Here is a 23,040-nt window from a genome sequence, read left to right as displayed (position 1 = left end):
GAAAAGTCGTGGAGACCAATATGGATTGGCTGAGCGAGGGATTAAAACAGAGGATGATGTAGGAAATCTGATAGGAGAATTCTGCATATAAGTCTTTAGCTGGGACTGTAAGATTCTTAGAGGGTCTTGCAAGGTATGGCCCTTATTATAGCCAAAGTGAACCTGTGTTTCAGTCAAAGATTATGTGCAGAGTTCTCTTGCTATACAGATTCTAGAAGGCCAGGCAGAGAGTGGAATAGAAGAGAGAACATTACAGGGAATAGTAAAAGGTCAGAACGCAGCATTATCTATGGGATGTGCAGACTAGCTGTCTGAGCCTGGGATGCCCAGGGCCATACAATGCCAAACAATGCCTGGTGTTTCTAAACACCAGTTTCTGAGTATTTAGGGTACAGGGCATCGGCTTCGCGCTTGCGCACTAGACGGATGTCAATCACAGAGTTCTGGATGTCAATCACAGAGTTCTATAGGCCAATAGCAAGCGTTTAATAGGGGTGACATCTGGAACTCGCCCATATCCCACCTTCGGGGGCGTGTGGTTAGTTAACACTTGTGGGTCTGGAGGTTTTTCCATTTATAAGGTATATCCGTCCAGGTCTGGAGCTAGCGCGCTCATATTAATCAGCTTTGCTCAATATCCGTATTATTACTTGCTGATGTTTGCTTTGCTTCATATGTTTTTCAATATAAGTTTGTAACCAAGATTATACCGAGTATCGGTACCGGTTGGATACAATAAAGATTTCTCTTAACTGCTCTGGCGACCAATTCTGTGAAAGTCTGCTAACGGCTGTATATTTTCCGAAGGTGATAAGGACCAGCACTAAGGCTGTCAGGTAGTCACACACAGAGACTAAATATTTGATTATTACAGGTACATTTTGCTAAGAGCCACTTTACTGTAAATGCATTTTAACAGGAAGAATAAGAAAAAAACTGAAAAAATTCATTATTTCTCAGTTTTCAGCCATTATAGTTTTAAAATAATACATGCCTCCATAATTAAAACTCACGTATTGTATTTGCCCATATGTCCCGGTTATTACACCATTAAAATTATGTCCCTATCGCAATGTATGGCGACAGTATTTTATTTGGAAATAAAGGTGCATTTTTTTCCATTTTGCATCTATCACTATTTACAAGTTTAAAATAAAAAAAATTATAGAAATATTTCATCTTTACATTGATATTTAAAAAGTTTAGACCCTTAGGTAAATATTTACATGTTTTTTTTTTTTATTGTAATGTTTTTTTTTTTTTATATTAAACATTTTATTTGGGTAGTTTTGGGAGGGTGGGATGTAAACAATAGGTTTATAATGTAAATGTGTGTTGATTTTTATTTTTTTTTTACTTTTACTTGTAGTATTGCTTTTTGGCCACAAGATGGCGGCCATGAGTTTGTTTACATGACGTCACTCTAAGCGTAACATACGCTTAGAGAGACGCATGGGGGAGGTAACAGCCAGAAAAGGCGCAGCTTCCAAGAGAAGCTGTCGCTTTTTCAGCGGGGGAGAGGACTCAGCGATCGGGCACCATAGCCCGATTCACTGATTGCCTGGCTAACGAACCGCGAGCCGGGAGCGCGCATGCACACGTGCGATTGGCCGCGGTAGCGCGCATGGTTCCTGGACGTAGTTTCTTCGTCCAGGAACCAAAATAGGTTAACTACTAATGTCTGTGTTCCCACCGCCAGGGTCCACGGATGCTACAATTTTTGGGCTGATTTATCGTGCTGTGGTGCCACCAGTGAGGTGCCATACTCTTCTGTGCTCCCGCAGAATGCTGCTTAGTCGTCCTGCTGCTGCCTCTGATGTCGTATTTAGCGGCAGCAGTCTGTGTACCCACCGACAGGGTCCACGGACAACTCTACTGCCATGTAATTCATTACTATTGCTGCAAAAAAAAAAAAAACCAACCAAGCAAACAAGAAAAAAGACCTCTCTGGGTGTTTTTGTGGTGTCGTTCACTCATCCTCCTCCAGTGGGACCACCCGCCGCCAAGTGCCATTAAGACTCTTCACCTGCCTGCATGGTTGTAGTTTGCTAGGGCCTCTGTGATTGCTTAAAGTGTATTTCCAAGTTTAAAACTATTTAGATTACCAATTAATAGCCACATTAAATTTAACTTTAAAATTAATTTTCTCAAAAACTAAAAGTTATTTTTGAATTATTTTTTTTTGCTTTAAGTTGTAGCCACTTCTCACCCTTATAATCCATGCAATTTTGGGGATTGTAGCATGTATGGGGGCTTTGCTATTAACACGAAAGGCAAATGCGGATCACGACCTCTGATCACGGATTCAAATGGTAATCACGGCTAAAATCCGACTTGAATTCGGAAGTCTGTTTCAAATCCGGGTCACAATCACAGCTTATCCGGATTTTGGGACTGCCGTGGCCGGATTTATTTGAATCCGTGATCAGGGGTATCGGAGCAACACTAGAAAGGAGTCTCAATATGAAGAGGTTTCCAAGTGCATCAAGACTTGGTAAACACAGATGCATCAGATGGCTGAATGTACTTCGGTGCTGCTTACGTAACTGTGCCATTATCGCAGCCAAGAGAGTGGCCGATGGGAGATGCAACTTTGGAACAGGCGAGATGAGTAACTTCTGTGAATTCCAATTCGGCATGGCTCCTGGTCAGTGCCAAGACATGTCAACTGAATCTTGATTGTGGTGGGAGCATGTGGATGCAGCCCAGGGGAATCTACACTCTGGCAGAGATAGGAAGACACAGACAGGGTGTAGATTTCAATGCTTCCAGAAGAAGTTACATTTTATTAACTTTTCTGTTTGTTTATATTTATCCCATTGGACAAAGCTAAGGTCCTTTGATTTCACTAACTAGTAAATACATTCTAAATGATTTTTACAGAGCAGGCTGTGAACTTTTGACCTGTCCTGAACTGTTCTCTGCAGAAGAAAAAGCCTGACAGCTAAGATAATAAACTTCAGATAACAGAGCTCTCTGTGACTTTGAAAGTAGTGGAGCTGAATTGCTTGTTTTGCATAGATAACAACTAGAGTGTCTTAACTCTTCCTGCACTGAAAACCATATTAGACTTATGTCTCTGCTCCCAATGTTTTATTTCTTAGCTGTACTACACATACAAATCATATCATAAATTTTTTTCCGCTTCAGTGTCTCTTTAAATAGACAAGTCACATCTAAATGACCAGTGAAAGCATATTTTTATATATTTGTAGTGACTAATGTATTTGTAGTTTTGTAATTTGTTATACCATTTTCATTTCACGCGTGCGCTTAGACTCCTATTTAATGTTCAGAATGTGATTGTGAGTGTGTGTGAAGTTGTCTTCATATGTAGTGTTTTACAATCACCAGTAAAGGGAGACAACACTCTACAAATGCAGATTTGACATGTAGCGAATATACATATTCACACTTCACACCAATAAATAGACCACAATGCACGGTTTGTAATTCTCTTTTTAGTGTGCTGAAGTATGTTAAGCACTTGTGCTGAGAATTAAACGACGGTTAGTTTACCTGACGAGGGTTCCCCTAAGCTGGATTTCTAGTTGCAGAAGAAGTCAGTCAGCGTTTAGTGCCTGGGCTGATACTACAGGGCATAGTGATATGTGAATATTTAAAGGTATATGCAAGAAAATGAAAATAATTACACACTGAAGCTTCTGTATCAGTGATGTAACTACTATGGGGGTGATTAATAACGAAGTGTTTTGTAGTAGTGGTCCTTCAAGTTTACACTGAACTGCCCTCAGCCAATCAGTGAGGAGCATGAAAGTGGGAGGGGCGATGACAAGCTTCCCTCTTTCACTGTCTTTGGTTATGGCGAGAATAGAGCCAGGCTGAGTTAAGATTTAATACAGCAGAAATATTTCTGAATAGATTAGAGAGCTTTCACTGCAGGGTGAGGTTCCAGGCTGCACAATGAACACAGAGCAGTGAGAAAATAGAATTTGATTTTGTGGCTGACAATCCCTCTTTAATGTTTGACATGTCATACACAGCTCACTGAGAGTGAAGAGACAAGAAGAAGCCCCAGTGGTGGAGAGACGACACGGGCGAGATGCAACAGGCAGCTGACAAGTGAGAATAGCTCTGCTGCTGCTTCAGCCAGCCGGAAATTGGAACTGAAATTGCCAACATGTAATGTGACATACTGAAACAGATCATGATCCACTCTCTTTGGAAACTAGGCCACAGGACAGTATTCCAACATGATAGTGACAGAAAACACATCTCCATGGCGACCACTGCCTTGCTGAAGAAACAGAGGGTCAAGGTGCTGGACTGGCGAAGCATGTCTCTAGACTTAAACCCTGTTGGGCATCTGTGGGACATCCTCAAATGGAAGGTGGAGGAGTGCAAGGTCTCTAACATTCACCAGCTTTGTGAGGTCATCACGGAGAAGTGGAAAAAGATTCCAGTGCTAACCTGTGGAGTTCTAGTGAGGATGCCCAAGAGCGTTAAGGCAGTGCTGGAAAATAATGGTGAGCACACAAAATATTGACACTTAAGACACAATTTTGACATCCTTTCCTTAGTGGTCTACTCACTTTTGTCGCAAGCAATTTAGACATTACTGGCTGAGTGTTGAGTTATTTTGATATAGCAGAAAATTTACACTGTTATACCAGCTGTACACTGACTACTTCACATTGTATCAAAGTCTAATACCTTCAGTGTTGTCAAATGAAAATACAGAATAAAATATTAACATAAATGTGAGAGGTGTACTCACTTTTGTGAAATACTGTATATACATTACCTTGAATAATCACCCCACCTCCCCTCCCACCCTTATGCTGTTTTTCATATTCTATTATGTTGAAGCCCAACGTTAAGATGGGTTCAATTGGATCAGCATCATTTGATAACTTACCCACAAATTAACAAAGGACAATTAAAAACGAAACATTTGTTGTTTGCATAGGAATTCATCCTTTTTCCAAGTCAGTGTCTGTTAAAATGTTCTTTGGCTGCAAACTCAGCTAAAAGTTGTTTAAGACAAATCCCTCCCAGGTCTTCATATTTATCATTTACTGTATTCTGAATGTTTTGCCTAGCATATTATTCAGTAACCACCTCTGCATAAACTGCCATGCCTATATACCAAAGTACACAATTCAAGTACGGTAAGACCTCTGATGTTGAAAGGTCTCCATAAAACAGCCTCATAAATTCAGCTACTTAACCTCTTGCCGACTGCTCCACGCCAATTGGCGTGAGCAGTGCGGCAGACCCAGGACCGCTTCACGCCCATTGGCGTGAACGGTCTTCTATGGGGCTAGCAGGAGATTGCGCGCGCTTCTCCTGCTCGGGGGGCGGAGCTCCACCCCACCTTCAGTCTCCGTGCGGCGATTGCCACTCGGGAGACTATTACAGGGCGGTTTCGCAGTCTAACTACTTTGTACAGCGCTGCGATCTGCAGCAGCGCTGTACCGGGGACAGCCGTGTGACACGGCTGTCCCCCTGGGGGACAAGAGAGCAATCGGCTCTCATAGGCAGAAGCCTATGACAGCCGATCCCGTGATTGGCCGGCAGGGGAGAGGGAGAGAGGGTAAAGTAAAAAAAAAAATATTGTAAAATGTATTTAAAAATAAAAGACAATTATTTATTTAAAAAAAAATAAACAATGTGGGGGCGATCAGACCCCACCAACAGAGAGCTCTGTTGGTGGGGAGAAAAGGAGGGGGGAAATGACTTGTGAGCTGAGTTGTGCGGCCCTGCAGCTTTGCCTTAAAGCTGCAGTGGCCCAATTAAGTAAAAATGGCCTGGTCACTAGGGGGGGTTAACACCGCAGTCCTCAAGTTGTTAATGGATACGACTGCCCAACACATCCAATATCCAATAGTGTATACCAAAAAGTCAATATACAAGTTGAAAATGTCCAGGTAGACACTGCACCCCACCAGCCACAGAATACACTGTAGGTGGGAAGCAACAGCAGTAGATAAAGGAAGTTGGAATTCAAGCTCTCAGATGCTGCAGAAGACTTAGGTATTTGGTATTTGGGAAAGACAGAGGGATGGAAGTGTTCTTTGCTAGGAAAGCTACATTTTAGAGGTGTTTAATAAAATCGTTTTTATACAATATATTTGCTATGTTTTGATTACCCCTTCATGTGCACCAAACAGCCACTGGGAATTTTTTGTACATTTTAAAATACTGCTTAATTGTAAGCAAATGTGCTATTATTCTGAAACAAAGGAAGGTTGAGAGTCACATCAAGGCACGCAGGAAGAAAGACAGTGTCATTTGAGAGATTGTTGGCTTAGTCCAATCCATGAAAAGTTTTGAGTAACTCTTACGGTGCCCATACACAGTACAATAAAAACGTTAAATTTTCCCATTTATTTGACCAAATTGATCGAATCAAATGAAAGTTTAAAAGAATCTTTTTTTTTCGATCAAAAAAAAAAAAAAAAGAATCAATTATCCTGTTTTTTTCAATAAAAATCCAATCAGACATGTTGGAAAAATCTTTATATTTGATCTAACGGAATAATTGAACAAAATTATATAATCATGAAAAAAATGCAAAAATTGTACCATGTATGGGCACCATTAGATATTCATAACATGAATGCTGATAGGTAACCTTGAATAACTTTTATGAAAACAGAGACAGATTAGGAGCAGACAGGTACTGATATCTTCCCCGTGGTGGTGTCCCCCGGCATTCCCGTGCGCGTGTCCTTATGCATGCGCATGAAGAATACACCGAGTCTTATGGTCCCGTCTGGTTCATTATGCCGTGCGGCATTATGATGTACGCACACTACTATCTATGTGCGCATGCGCAAACCTTTATGTGCGCAAAGTATTATGCACGCTCATGCGTAATGTGTTACGCATCTTACTGCGCATGCGTAATTCATTAATTCTGGTGCCAAATCCAGGGTCTCACCAGTATATAAGCAGCACTGCCCTCAACTGCAGTGCTGCTCGATCTGACAGCTTGGCTAACCGTTGTTAGTGTACCTTGGCGATTATTTCCTGTTTGTTTCCTGTTGTGACCCCGACCTGTGACCTCGACTATCCACTGCTCTCCGTCTGCCCTGACCCTTGGCTTGTGACCTCGACCTTCAATGTCTGCCGCCTGCCCTGATCCTTGGCTTGTTTACCTGACTGCGGCTTGCTGTACAAGTACTGGACTACTCCATTTAGCAGCGTCTCCTGTTCTCCAACCCCACTGTTAGGGTGACCTGTGGGTGCAACCTGGTGGGCACTAGACAGCTACAAGTCCAACGGCCCTTGCGGGACGCTCTGGTGAATACCTGTGGTCACTTAGATTCTGCACCCCAGGGATCCCTTACCTCAGTGGGAAGGTCAACAGAACACTTGAAGACATAACAGGTACGTATGGGTGTGGTTTACACACACACATTTCCATGCCATTCTCTTCATGCATAACTAAACATATCTTACTTTTCAGCCAGTTTCTTGATTTCCTTCTCTTCTTCTTCCTTCAGTTTCTCAACAAAGCTGTCTAGCTCTGGCATATTAAACTTGATGTACTGAGCGACCTGAGAGCAAAACAGGTGGAATTATGTGATGCAGGCATTTTACAACTGCTTAATTTTTTTCATCACAAATATATATAAGCCCTTATTCAATACACTTTTCTCCTAAATTTTTTCAGTACAGATTTTTTCACCCTATCCTCAAAATTCCCTTTTAGCACCTTTTAAAGAAAAAAGGAAGGAAAAAATTATATACTGTGCTTAAAGCCCATTCAGCTTCCCATTGAAAAAAAAAAACACATTACTGTGGAAAAAAAAAATATTACTTTGGATTTCTATAGCGACATCATCTTCCGTGGCGCTTTACAAGAGACTAAACATATTAGTAAATATGATAGTAAATGTGCAATAACTAGCAATGGGTATAGTGTTGTAGATTGCACATGTAGTTTTTTGCAATTGCTTCTGGCAGGCTGCGTCCAGGAGCTCTATATTGCCATGGGAGTGAGAGTTTTCTCAGAACGGAGCAGATTACCTGACCCAGTCCACTTTTTGTCACTGCTGAAAAAGATGAACTACAGTTCAGTAGTTCCTCCTTGATCAGTGTGTAATAAAGCATTTAACCCCCCCCCCCCCCCCCCACACACACTGAGGGCCGGTGCACACCAAAACCCGCTAGCAGATCCGCAAAATGCTAGCAGATTTTTAAACGCTTTTTTTTATTTTTATGAGGCGTTTTGCTAGCGTTTTGCGGATTGCTGCTGCGGTTTTCAGTATAGTAGATTTCATATATTGTTACAGTAAAGCTGTTACTGGACAGCTTCTGTAACAAAAACGCCTGCAAAACCGCTCTGAAGTGCCGTTTTTCAGAGCGGTTTGCGTTTTTCCTATACTTAACATTGAGGCAGAAACGCATCCGCAATCCAAAAAATGCCTCACCCAGGCATTTTTCGTTTCTGCAAAACGCCCCCCGCTCTGGTGTGCACCACCCCATTGAGATACATTGACCAAGCAGATCCGCAGCCGCAAGCGGATCTGAAAACGCCCAAAAAGCCGCTCGGTGTGCACCAGCCCTAAAGAAGGATTTCGGCACTGATACTGACACTTTACTGAATTGTAGTGCTTGCCACAATACGAATGTGTTTAAGGGTAGGTGATCTGTCCTGTGCTTACAGTGAAATACTGGATGGTGCCCCTTCCCATCATCTCCCAACCATCTCATGTGACAGGAGGAGGAATTTGGACATCTTACAGGCTGCTATTCATTCAAACCAAACAGCATCTTATGCATCACACACATGCTGAACCAAGATCGTCCTAAACAATCATTGATCACTCAATCAGGGTGGCATTTCAGAGAATGATTTCTGTACAGAGGGGGAGCACAGTTCAAAAGGGTAAAAAGGTAATAATGGGGGTACAGTGACATCTACTAACTACAATAAATATATTGTTTAACCACGCCCACTTTTAAGACAACACTCACTTTTAAGACCATGCCCTCTACATAATAACATTTTTAATTAACCTTTATTAACCCTTTTCCTAAATTTTTTCACATTCAAAATAAACAAAAAAAAGAAAAAGAACATTTTACCATGGATAAATTCATGTATACAATCAAAATAAACAGTAATGCCCAAAGCTAGAAGAACAGTAAAATAGTATACATGGTATAATAAAAAGGAGCAATAAAACATCATATCCATAAGCATTGTACTTGTCACGGAAGAGCCCTGAGAAACGAGAACGCAATCGTAATCGGTTTATTGCACCGATTGCCAGTGACGTGCTATACCTGCAGTCTTTTCTCCGCAGAGAGCTAGCATCAGCTTAACTGCAGGATGGCTCTTTTGATATGCTAATGAACAGGAACAAACCCTTGTGTTCAGGTGGCTAGTGTTTACTTTTCATTACCTCAGATAGATGTCAATAGGCTCACCAAATGGTCAGCCTATTCACAGCACTGCTTCCCCCCAGACTGGCCGGAGCCATATAGACAGAATAAGAAAGCATGGAGTTTAGGATTTTGAGCATATTTAAGCAATACCGTTCAGGTGAGAAATGTGAAAGTTATATCATTCTGCTGGTCCGGATCTTGTGAGTATTTTGATATTAAATTGGGGCCACTGGCATAACCAGAACTCGGGGGATTCCACTGTTTTTTAACCGGGCATGCAAACATGCCCAAGTTTGGTATCATATGAACTGGCCTAGTCTGAGAAATATGAATATGTGATGGTCATGTGTGTGCAGAAAGCGTAAGCCGAGATATGACAAATGTCATATTTGGTGGGCATAGAGCACCCATCCAGGGAGCTCCTAGCCACTGTCCAGGCCCTGGGCTGTACTTGAGGCTCCACCCAAAGATGGGCATTGTTCAAAAGTGTTTGCGAGGGACTCCTCCCTCATTCCTCCATTTTCCATCTTCATGAACGCACGTCCACCGTGAAGAACAAGTGGTGGCCATTTTGCTTGGACTTTACCAAGGACTTTATGATTCTTCCCACAAAAGGACATCTTTCAATGAAACTAAGTATTTTTTCTCCCTTTTTTTTATTTTTCATACTGGCTATTAATGTTTCAATAATTGTTGACTTTAATGATTGTCTGTATATATTAATTATTTATATTGCCCGTGAATAAAGACTTTATCAAAGTCATTCACTGTTCCGCTACCCTGCTATTCAGCCGCACAAACTGAACCCTGACTTTTGAAGACACGCTAATATTGTATTGTAGCTAGCTAGACAGAATACAGTGTGTTTAACCATTTTTACTTGTAGATCTAGGCTCAGCCAGTTAGTGGCAGTTATACCCTGAAATAGTGTGTAAAGTTGTAATTACCGTACCTCACAGGCTCTCTTCTGGTCGGGCTGCTGCCCAAATTTTCATCGGTTTCTGCGCAAAGATCAAGCCCACAGCTTGCATGGTCTGTGTGCTGAAACCGATTAGAAGGCAATTTGCGGTCTGACCACTAGGGCTCCTAATAGGCACTGTTAAAAATATAACTAAATTAAGATGAGGCCTTGAAGGTTCCAAAAACTCCTGTTGAATAACAGATAACCTACACTAGACAAGACACAGAAAATGTATATCGTGCTTTTCTCCCCCAGTACATTATTCAACCACTAAGTTCCATGCCTCAATTCAGGGAGAAATAAGGAAGACAAGAAAGGGAAATAGCTAAAATAAAAAAAAGATCAAAGGAGAAATAAAGAACAAGGAAAAGGGACGCCAGATTCATAAACAGTGGGACAATCACTGGGACACCAAAGTTTTGTAGTCATCAGAGTCTTTGAAGATAACACAACAGGCCCATGTCCTAACATATTGGTCAATGAAGTCTTGGGAAGTGAGAGCAATCTCTTCCATCTGGGAAACCACTGTGAAACAGTCGGATGGTCAAGATGTTTCCATAGAGCAGCAAAAGTTGCTCTGGCTGCATTCACCAGATGGACCAAGATGGTTTTCTTGTAAACATTCAGGTAGAGTGAGCTGCATTGAAGGAGGAAAAACTCAGGCATCATGGGAACCTGTATAGATGATATCACAAGGACCTATTTGTGAATTGCTTTCCAGAAATTGTATAGAGCTGTGCAGCTCCAAAAATTATATATTAGGTCAGCACCAGAGGTACCACAGCACCAATAGGTATCAGCTATTCCTACCCGAAATTTATTAAGCACTGCCGGAGTTTTGTACCAAGAAGTTAAAGGGGCGCTATGGCGAAAAAAATTGTAAAATTTAACATATGTGCAAACATAAACAAATAAGTTAATTTTTTTCCCGAGTAAAATGAGGCATAAATTACTTTTCTCTTATGTTGCTGTCACTTACAGTAGGTAGTAGAAATCTGACAGAAGTGACAGGTTTTGGACTAGTCCATCTCTTCATTAGGGGATTCTCAGGGAATTATTTATTTTCAAAAGCACTTAGTGAATGGCAGTTGCTCTGTCCGACTGCCAGAAAACTGTGTAGCGAGCAGGGAAGCTGACCAGCATAATTATTTAAATCCTTTTTAGGGAATATCTTTATAAAGAATAAAAGTATTGCTGAGAATCCCCTATGAAGAAGAGATGGACTAGTCCAAAATCTGTCGCTTCTGTCAGATTTCTACTACCTACTGTAAGTGACAGCAACATAGGAGAAAAGTAATTTATGGCTCATTTTACTCTGGATGAACCGTAGTTCTTACTTGTCGATGTTTGCAAATATTTTAAATTTTACAATTTTTCGCTATAGTGCCCCTTTAAGTTCTTAAACCCCTGTTCTTGTGTAGTGATGTCGCGAACCTCCGATTTTAGGTTCGTGAACCCTGTTCGCGCACCTCCGCGGAAAGTTCGGTTCGTGAAAAAGTTTGCGAACCGCAATAGACTTCAATGGGGATGCGAACTTCAAAATTTACAAAAATTTCTACTGGCTAAAAAAATTATAGAAAACATGTTTCATGGGTTCTAATACCTGGACCTCCCTCCACCTTCCTCCCTCCACCTTCCTCCCTCCACCTTCCTCCCTCCACCTTCCTCCCTCCACCCTCCACCCTCCACCCTCCACCCTCCACCCTTCACCCTTCACCCTCCACCCTTCACCCTCCACCCTTCACCCTCCACCCTTCACCCTCCACCCTTCACCCTCCACCCTCCACCCTCCACCCTCCACCCTCCACCCTCCACCCTCCACCCTCCACCCTTCACCCTCCACCCTTCACCCTCCACCCTTCACCCTCCACCATATTGAGTCTGCCAGGAGAAAAGCGTGATATAAATGTTATTTGTCTTGTCTAATTTTTCTCTTGACAACTGTTGAACACGAAAGGCAAGGCCATGCCTGCCTACATATCCTTAAGCAGTGGCTGGATGGTGTAATGGTTAAGGGCTCTGCCTCTGACACAGGAGACCATGGTTCGAATCTCGGCTCTGTCTGCTCAGTAAGCCAGCACCTATTCAGTAGGAGACCTTAGGCAAGTCTTCCCAACACTGCTACTCCCTATAGAGTGTGCCCTAGTGGCTGCAGCTCTGGTGCTTTGAGTCCGCCAGGAGAAAAGCATGATATAAATGTTATTTTTCTTTTGGATTGAGCATAAATTGTACATGCTAGGCTAGCTTCAGCTAGCTTCAGCTAGAAGTGTTGGTGGTATAATGGATATGTTAGTTACCTACCATACACGGAGACCTGGGTTCAATCCCCAGCCACGGTATGCAAGCTGGCTTTCGAAATACTGGAATTTCCTGGCAGATGAGACCCTTCTCCCTCCGGTAGGAGGGAATAGGTAGAAGGGTTGGAGGGTGGAGGGAGGAGGGAAGCAGCTGTCCCTCAACTAATTAGTGTAGGCAGACGAGTCAAATGGTATAAGGACCTTGCTTGGAGGAGGGAGGGGGGCCGGGCCTCCAGCAGTGAGAGCAGTGTGCTTGGCAATAATGTGCCTGCTGACTGTGATGTAGAGGGTCAAAGTTTTGCTCAATAGAGCATTATGGGGCGAATCGAACTTCCACAAAAGTTCGCTTGCTGCAGGCGAACGCGAACTACCAAAGTTCGCCTGGAACCGTTCGCCGGCGAACAGTTCGCTACATCTCTATTCTTGTGTTGACACGTTCAAAGATCCCTTGTGTGTGAGCCACCAGATGGCCTGCCACTGGTTCTATGAGAAGGTCCTAGCCATTCTGCCTCCCACTTAGTTTTTCTCCCTAATTTTTACCATTCAAAATACAAAAACCCATCTTAATATCAGACTCAAATTTTATCACCATAATTTGTGACAGGAACATAATTTAAAGGATACCAGAGCTCAAACGTTTTGGAGAAATGGGGGTAGCAGGTATATACTATCACCTGTCCTGATGCCCACCGCTCCCCCCCCCATTCTCCTCTCTGCCCCATTTATCTTACTAACAGCCCCCCAGGATCTTCTTCCAGTCGCCAGGGTTCAGGCTGTACTGCACAGGCACTGGCCGGGCTGTGCGCATCCTACAGTGAGTGCCCGTGGCCGCATGCGTATGCTGTCACTAAAACGTCATGTTTATCCAAAATGTTTGCGCTCTTGTATCCTTTAAGTTTTGAGCTAAATGGGAAAAAGAGCCAAATAAAATTTGTGGTTTTTATCTACAGTAGTACTTTTTTATTTTTAAACTGGAATTGGCAGAAAATGAAAAATAATTTTGCATAGAAAACAAAATGATTCTTAGGAAAAAATGCAGTCCAATTAAAGTCTGGGTCCCCTTCTTCTCCCCAGGAGAAATTAGTATAGGGGTACATAGTACCCCTAACCCATTTCCAAAAAGAGTTAAACAAAATAAAAACACAATCACGAAAAAAATCCTTTAATATTCTTAAATAATCAAAAATACCTGTACCTTTAAAAAAAAAGTTCCCATGCCAATATCTTTGCAAATGATCCCACGCCAATATGTTGCAACCTTGATTGACGAGCTCCGCTGGCCAACGCCACTCGCCGCTACACACCGCTGCAGCTCTCAGCTATACTAAGTATAGCTGAGAGCGCAATCCTGCCGACTCTCCACCGCCGGCTCCCGCTGTCCTCCCTGCTTCCCACACCTATCAACCCTACTCATGCTCACACCTAGTGCACCCACGGGTGAAAATGTAGTATTTCTAGTACATAAGGGGGCTTTGCTATTAACCGCTATTGTTGGAGGTCTTTGAAACATTTCCCACATGCAGAACAAGAACATTAAAATCAATTTTCTCAAACAGTATAAGGTCTTTTTGAAAAAAAAATCATCTTGTACCCACTGTCCTCCTCCCCTATGACCTATTAGATGCAGTAGTGAGCAATGTTGCTATTTTTGCAGATGATACAAAATTGTGCAGAATCATCAACTCTCAGGAAGATAGTGTCATATTGCAACAGGATCTGGATAGGATGGCTATATGGGCACATACATGGCAGATGAAATTCAATGTTGACAAATGTAAAGTCATGCATTTTGGTCGTACCAATGGTCTAGCACCATACAAAATAAATGGGATACAGTTGGGAACATCAAACTTGGAGAAGGACTTAGGAGTACTCATCGACAACAAGTTAAATAATCGTACTCAATGCCAAGCCGCTGCAGCTAAAGCGAACAAAATTTTGGGATGCATTAAAAGAGAAATAAAAACTCGAGATGCTAGCATAATATTGCCCCTGTTTAACTCTCTAGTAAGGCCACATCTGGAATATGGAATTCAGTTCTGGGCACCACATTACAAAAAAAAATATTGCAGTTTTAGAGCAGGTGCAGAGACGAGCTACAAAATTGATACGTGGGATGGAAGGTCTCGCTTACCAAGAAAGGTTAGATAAACTGGGTTTATTTAGTCTAGAGAAAAGACGCCTTAGAGGAGATCTAATTAACATGTATAAATACATCAGAGGGCAATATAATAGCTTGGCGGATGAGCTTTTTGTCCCTAGGCCTTCTCAAAGGACTAGAGGACATGATCTGCGCATGGAGGAAAAACGTTTTAGCCATTTATTTAGGAAAGGGTTCTTTACAGTAAGAGTGATTAAGATGTGGAATGCATTGCCGCAGGAAGTCGTTATGGCAAACTCTATACCTGCATTTAAAGGGGGCTTAGATGCTTTCCTTGCGTTGAAAGACATCCATGGCTACAATTACTAGGTTATGCCTAATAATGTTGATCCAGGGATTTTATCTGATTGCCATCTGGAGTCAGGAAGGAATTTTTCCCTTTTGGGGCTAATTGGACCATGCCTTGTGGGGTTTTTTTGCCTTCCTCTGGATCAACAGGGGTATGTGGGGGGCGGGCTGGAGTTGTACTTTGTACTGGTTGAACTCGATGGACGTATGTCTTTTTTCAACCAAAATAACTATGTAACTATGTAACTATGCTCTGCAAATTTGGTGTCTCTAGCATGCAAGGGGGCTTAGCTATTAACTCGCAAAGTCGGCGGCCGTTCACCTGCCAATTAAGTCTATGGAGCCCGCTGCGAACAGCCGGTTTGCAAACATTTACAGTAAATTTGCGTTCAAATTTTATATACGCTACATCACTATTTATGATGAAAAGGGGAGGAGGGAAGGCAGGTGACGTATGAGCGAGCAGTATTTTGCAGTTCAAGGATAAATAAAGATAGCTGCACACATGCTAGATTTTTGACCAAGGCAGCACAGTATAATTAATGGTTCTTGTACAATATACAAAACATTGTCCATTGCAAATTATGGTGTATTAAACATAAAATGCATTAAAACATGAATCTGTTTTAACCTGGGACAACTTGTTTTGAGCCCTTTTTGACTTGCAGTGGGCTAAAAAGGTTCTTTATTGATAAGGTGTGAAAAAAGCTCAGGAAAAAAAGTTGATTGAATCAGGGCCATTATATCCTACTAGTAAAAAAGCCTGCCCATTAAATAATGGGCGCTAGGCTACGGGCATCCCCCCCCCCCCCAGCAATGTGAGCACAGATGCGTCTCACTCGCACACCCTCCACTGCTATCTGTAGTATACAGGGAGATGTTGCTTGCGTGGCAGTTGGAAACAGCTGTTATTTCCCACAATGCAATAAGGCTGGAAGCAAGGACACACACACACACACACACACACACACACACAGCACACACAGAGGGACAGGATGCAGAGACACAGGGGTCTTAATATATAGGATTAGTAGAACCAAGCCCATTTAAAAATCAGCTCTAGGTCTATCTCAACGCCATCAGCACGCACCCCCATCCACCGTGTGCGCACATGTGCAACCTCAGCAAGCGCACCTGTCCGCCGGGCGCGCATGGGCTCACCTAACCGCCAGGCATGCACCCGTCCCCCCCTGGCCACGTCAATCCCCTGTTCCAACAGCTACACATGCGCAGTAGCCAACACACGGGACACAGGGACAGGAGGATGACGCAGGGACAGGTAGAGTTTTATTATATAGGATAGCTGCCTTGATTAATCAAACTATTTATTAACAATTTAGTAGACAGAATACAGAGTAATGTAGCCATCTCCGCAGATGATACAAAATTATGCAGAATTATCAACACTAAGCAGGATAGTGACATATTACAACAGGTCCTTCACAACATGACCATATGGGCAGGCATATGGCAGATTACATTTAATGTAAATAAATGTAAGGTCATGCACCTTTGATGTACCAGTGGTAAAACACCATATAAGATAAATGGGATACAGCTGGGAACACTTGGAAATACTGGCTGATAACAAGTTAAGTAACCATATGCGTAATGCCAAACAGTAGCTAAAGCAAATACAATTCTGGGATGTATAAAACATAAAATAATTTTCTGAGATGCTAGTAAACTACTTCATTTGTAGTTTTGTGCACCATGCTATAGAAATGACTTTAATGTTCTAGAACAGCTACAAAGGGGTGAAACTGAATTAATCAGAGGGATGGAAGGTGTCAATAACCAAGAAAGGTTGGACAAACTGGGCTTATGTAGATTTAAAAAAAAAAAGACGACTGAGAGGTGGCCTGATTAACATGTATCAATACTTCAGAGGGCAATACAAAAGATTGGCAGGCTTGTATAAAGGACCAAGGGACATAATCTGCATATGGAAGAAACATTTTTTGCCATGCATTTAGCAAGGGGTTCTTTACAGTAAGAGTAGATAAAATGTGGAATATCGTACCACAGGAAGTAGTTATGGCAAATTCCATATCTGCATTTAATGAGGGCTTTCCTTCCATTGAAGGACCTCCAAAGCTATAATTACTAGGTCATTCCTGGCCAAGTTTGATCCAGGTATTTATCGGATTTCCATCTAGAGTGGGAAAGGAATTTTTCCCCTTTTAAAATGTACATGAGATGGGCAAATAAAAATATTTTATGCTTCCTCCAGCCCCATGAGCATAGTCCCTCACCATCCTCCTGAGTTCCTTTGTTCGCCTGGTACCGTTCCCGGTAATCTGACTCATTCATGCCAGCTTCTACAGATCGGATCAAGCAGCACAGGAGATTACTTTAACATGGAATCAATACCACAGGAGAGTCTTAGATCACCTGGACTTTTGTTAACCACTGCTATCCTCGGAAATAGACGGGGCAGAAAGTGAAGCAAGAGGAAACAAAAGAGAGGTAAGCGATCAGGACTGCTAACTAGACTGAGAGCTGCTCCACATAAAACCCCTCTTCCTAGCGCACGTCTTGCAAATGTGAGATCCCTCGCAAATAAAATGGATGAGCTCCGACTGGATATCTCCACGTATAAAACTATGAGAGACTGTTGCCTTTTGATTTTTTCAGAGACATGGCTGGACCCCTCCATACCAGACGCTGCAGTTGAGCTTGCAGGTCACACGCTTCACCATGCTGATCGAACGCATGATTCTGGCAAGAAAACAGGTGGAGGTCTATGTGTTTATATCAATAATGCTTGGTGCACTAACGTAACCATAATCAACAAGTCTTGTTCACCTGATGTGGAATATCTAATGCTGAGATGTCGACCTTTTTACCTACCCAGGGAACATACAGTTATTATAATTATGGCAGTGTACATTCCACCTCATGCCAATACTAAGTCAGCAAATGAACAACTGTTTGATGTCATTAGTAAGCAACAGAACTCACACCCTGATGCAATTTTCATCATTGCTGGAGATTTTAACCAAGCAAATCTTAAGAAGGTATTTCCCAGATTTTATCAGCATGTGGACTGTAAAACCAGAGGAGAAAACACCTTGGATCATGTCTATACAACCATAAAAGGTGCCTATAAAATCACCCCACGCCCCCCACTGGGACAGTCTGACCATCTATCTTTGTTTCTTATTCCCACATACAAAGCCATTATCAACACTGCTAAACCAATTAGCAAGTCTGTTAAAGTCTGGCCTGAGACTGCGGTCTCTCAGCTCCAAGATTGCTTTGAAAATACAGATTGGGATATTTTCTTTCATGAAACAAACCTGGAGACGAGTACTTCCTCTGTATTGTCATATGTTAATTTCTGTGTGGACACCATCACTGTCAACAAAAGAATTAGGGTTTACCCAAATCATAAACCATGGATAACAAAAAAACTCAAGGAACTTCTAAAGAATAGAAACAAAGCTTTTAAAATACAGGACAAAGAAGCATATTCTTCAGCCAGAGCAAGTCTGAAAAAAGGCATACGAAATGCAAAACTTAAATACAAACAAAGGATTGAGGAAAACTTTGAAAATGACTCAAACCCAAAGAGGATGTGGCAAAGCATTCAACTATTCACAGATTACAAAAAGAAGAATAGCACTCAATATACACTGGACAATAACATCCCCAGCCTAGCAGAGAAACTTAACAACTTCTTTGCTAGATTTGAAAAAGACAACAATCGGCCTCCAGTCAACTTTGGGCCCACTACAGACTCACAGCCTTTAATCCTTCACATACATGAAGTGCAGAAAGCACTTACAAATATCAACACCAGGAAAGCTGCAGGTCCTGATGGTGTGCAAGGACGTGTGCTCCAGGCCTGTGCTGGTCAACCAGCTAAAGTTTTTACACAAATATTCAACCTCTCTCTGTTCTTGGGTGTAGTCCCATCATGCCTTAAAGCTACAACCATTGTGCCAGTCCCAAAAAATCCTAGGATAACCTGTCTTAATGATTATCGACCAGTTGCTCTAACCCCTGTCATCGCCAAGTGCTTTGAACGACTGGTAGCCACACACATCAAGGCCTCCATCCCAGCAAATGTAGATCAACACCAGTTTGCTTACCGAACAAATAGATCGACTGAGGATGCCATCTGTGTAGCTCTCCATGCTGCCCTCTCACACCTGGAAAAGCCCAACTCCTATGTTAGGATGCTCTTTGTTGACTACAGCTCAGCATTTAACACCATTGTACCTAGCCATCTGACCAACAAACTTCATGCACTAGGTCTTGCTACCTCCATATGTACTTGGTTATTGGACTTCCTTATTGGACTTCCTTACTAATCGCCCTCAAACTGTCAGACTAGGAAAACAGACATCCTCCACCCTTACCCTGAGCACTGGCGTGCCACAGAGCTGTGTATTAAGCCCTCTCCTCTATGCACTTTCCACCCATGACTGCCAGCCTATCCATACCTCAAACATAATTGTTAAGTTTACAGATGATACGACTGTCATTGGGCTTATATCAGACAATGAGGAAGCTGAATACAGAGAAGAAGTTAGGAACCTGACTGCATGGTGCGACATTAACAACCTGTTATTAAATACAAAGAAGACCAAACAAATTATTCTGCACTTTAGGACCACCAAAAAGACCACTCACCTACCGCTAATGATCAATGCAGAGGCTGTGGAGAGAGTTTCCAGCTTCACATTTTTGGGAGTCACCATCGCGGAGAACCTGTCCTGAGCTGACAATGCTTTAGCTCTAACTGGCAAAGCACAACAACGCCTCTACTTTCTGAGAAAACTAAGCAGCGCTAACCTCCCACAGAAGCTGCTGGTTAATTTCTACAGATGCACTATAGAAAGCGTTCTGACCAATTGCATGACGGCCTGGTACAACAGCTGCAGCCATTATTGGCACTGAACTACCATCACTGGAACTTTTGTATAATACTCGCAGCGTGAGAAGGGCCAAAAACATTATCAAGGACAACACTCACCCTGGAAATGCCGTTTGAGCTCCTTCCATCAGGTAAACGTTTTAGATCAATCCGCACACGCACAAACAGACTGAAAGACAGCTTTTTCCCATCCGCCATAAACTTGATGAACTCTGAATCCTCTCTGAAATAATTAACACTGTGTACAAATTGTTTAAACATCTGTAATACCTGGCATACTTGTATATTTCTTCTCTTCCTTGTTACTATCACTATGTTCCCTATATGCACCTTGGGGTTGTCATGAAAAGTAATTTTGTTGTGTTACACAATGACAATAAAGTGAATTGAATTGAATTCAATTGAACTCTTCTGTGCATGCTCGGCCCTGCGTTCAGTGCTTATGGGGCTGGAGGAAGCCCCGTGTAAGTATCAAATCTTTTTATTTACACATCTCAGGTTTACGTTAAGGCCAATTGGGCGAAACCTTGTGAGGGTTTTTTGCCTTACTCTGGGTCAACAGGGATCTGTGCAGATTCAGGACAGTGATTTTTTTTTCTGCTTGAACTTGATGGATGGATGTCTTTTTCAACCAACTATGTATGTAAGCCATCCAAACCATAAAAGAAGGGGGCATTCTCTACTGGGCCGTGATAAATATTTTAGGCTCTGTGGTTTGCACAAAAGCCCTTTAATATTTAAGGGAGTTCTGTGGAGGCTATTAAAAACTAAAAACTGACACTTACCTGGGGCTATCGGCCCCCTGCAGCTGTCATGCCCCGCACCGTCCCCTCACGATCCTCCGTTCCCCACCACCGGTCCCGGGCTAATTATGCTTCAAACTAAACTGTGGCTGCGCGGCCATGGCGGCGCGCATGCTTGCTACTGTGCACGTCATCGGGAGCTTACTGCACAGGTGCAGTTCAAGAAAACTTTGTACTGCGCCTGCGCAGTAAGCTCCTGATGACGAGCGCGGGAGCGAGCAGTATTCATCTAGACCGGACTGGCGGTGGGGAACAGAGAATCGTAGGACGACGGCGCGGGACATGACACCTGCAGGGGGCGATAGAAGCCCCAGGTAAGTGTTAGTTTTTTGTTTTTATTAGCCTCCACACAACCCCTTTAAACATACACTTGTCAGAAAACACACCATAATTATTTTAAAGCACGGCTGTCTTTAACAGCCATACTATGTAGTTTTAGTATCATGACCATGGCTAGGTGCCTAATGCATCTTACACGTAATATGTCTGGTTGCACTCAGCTCAGATACAGTCACTGTGCTTACAGTTTACTATATACAAGCTAAATGTAATAAGTTCACAGAGGAACCTCCAGAACAAGGAACATAGGATAACCAAAAGCCCATGAAGTGCAGTATGTTGTTCCCTGTAAGGGCCAATGAGGAGACTGAACCTGCCCTCACTTGGGTGTGCAGATCTCTCTTGAGTTTCAGGTTGCAGCTACAAAAAGTTAAACTATATACCATGAAATATGAGGACGCTATATAAATGAATAATAATAATAATAATAATTATTATTATCTCCCAGCAGAGGTAATAATATGAAAACTTTTGAAAAAAACACAGTAGTGATTAGTGTCAGTGTTGGCTTATCTCCAAACAGATTCCATGCTCTACTAGTCACTTTTAAGGCTTTTTTATGATCTTTAAAAAATAGGTGTAATGCTCTGTTTACACTTGCTTTAAAAAGTATCCGTGAGATAAGTTTTTAAAGCTCCTCAAAAACGCAGGATCCGCAGTGGATCCTATGTTAAAAATAGGACCTGCTTCAACTTGTTAAAAACACGGATCTGTGTACGATCTGTGTGCCGTGGAACGCTAGACGGAATGTAGAGTCTGGACTTTGCACTTTTTCCCGGAATGGACAGGAAAGCGTGCCCAATGAAAGCCTATGAGAACAGACTCTGTCCGTTCTCACTAGGCTAGTTGCCACATCTGCGTTGCCCGTTTTCCTCAAATCCACGCCACCGCTGTGACATAATACCCCGCCCCGCCGTCCATTGACACTGCTCAGTCCCTTCTCCATTGAGCTGCAGCAGACCAATGGGAATCCTCAACAGGGAGAATTCTCATTGGTTCATGTTGGACTACTGAGAATTCTCCCTGTTGCTAGGGGAGACTTGGCCTGTTGCAGCCGATGGATAGCCATGCTTCTGCTGGCCTCCAGGATGCTGAAGGGACTGAGTGCGGGACGAGTGGCGGCAAGACAGGTGAGCGGCGATGCATACAAGCCAACGTAGCAACGCTGCAGACACGGAACGGATGTGGAACGTTTGGGTATTTTGCGCAAGGCAGGTGCAGACAGGGCTGGTTTAAGGGCCCTCGGGGCCCTGAGGCAAGTTTAAGCAGGGGGACCCACTAACACCCCCCCTCCCTGCCAATAAACACAACCCCGCCACCTCCTGAGGCCCCTGCAAATTACAGTAGTTACTTATAACTTACTTGTGTCTGTAGGCAGCGGCTGCACTGTCTGTGCACTCTTTAGCCACGTTGTCTGCCTCTCTATCTGGTGCATACTATGAGTAAACACGCACCGGGTAGTGTAATAGGAGACAGGCAGCGTGACTGGAGAGCGCACAGACAGTGCAGCCGCTGCCTACCAAGTAAGTTATAAGCAGCTAATGTGCAGGGGTCTAGCAGCGGGGGAAAGAATGGTTGCTAGGGACAGGGTCTGGCGGCACAGGGGCCCCTGCAGAGGTCAGGGGTCCTGGGGCAATTGCCTCCTTTGCCTCTATGGCAGCCCCAGCCCTGGGTTCAGAATGGACAGAAAGCATCCGCCTCGCAGATGCAAGTTCCATTTTTGTTCTGCATCCGCACCAATGTGAACTGTGCCTAAAACACAAAATGCAGTGTCACAGTATATATTAATAAAATAAATTGGCTATTAGCTTGTTATGACATCTGTTTAGTGGTAAGCCAATACACACTCCTTTTTATTGCATTTTAAATATATTAATATGCTTGGTAGCCTCCTTTACTTATTATTTTTTATGTTTTATAGTATAGTTTTACTTATAGTTTTC

The 23,040-nt window shown here is 42.8% G+C and overlaps 1 protein-coding gene across 5 annotated transcripts in view; it reads right to left on the bottom strand.

Moving 5' to 3' along the window:
• Nucleotides 1–23,040, bottom strand: part of RASSF4 (Ras association domain family member 4) — a 395,766-nt gene that overhangs the window by 10,581 nt on the left and 362,145 nt on the right. For all 5 annotated transcript variants that reach the window (XM_068255316.1, XM_068255318.1, XM_068255319.1 and 2 more), the window contains one exon: nucleotides 7,429–7,526. In XM_068255316.1, the coding sequence (XP_068111417.1) occupies nucleotides 7,429–7,526 (98 nt within the window). The remainder of the gene's footprint in view (nucleotides 1–7,428; nucleotides 7,527–23,040) is intronic.

This window comes from Hyperolius riggenbachi, chromosome 10 (assembly GCF_040937935.1).
Source record: "Hyperolius riggenbachi isolate aHypRig1 chromosome 10, aHypRig1.pri, whole genome shotgun sequence".
In the NCBI taxonomy this organism is placed as follows: domain Eukaryota; kingdom Metazoa; phylum Chordata; class Amphibia; order Anura; family Hyperoliidae; genus Hyperolius; species Hyperolius riggenbachi.
This window is presented reverse-complemented; position numbering and strand designations above follow the sequence as displayed.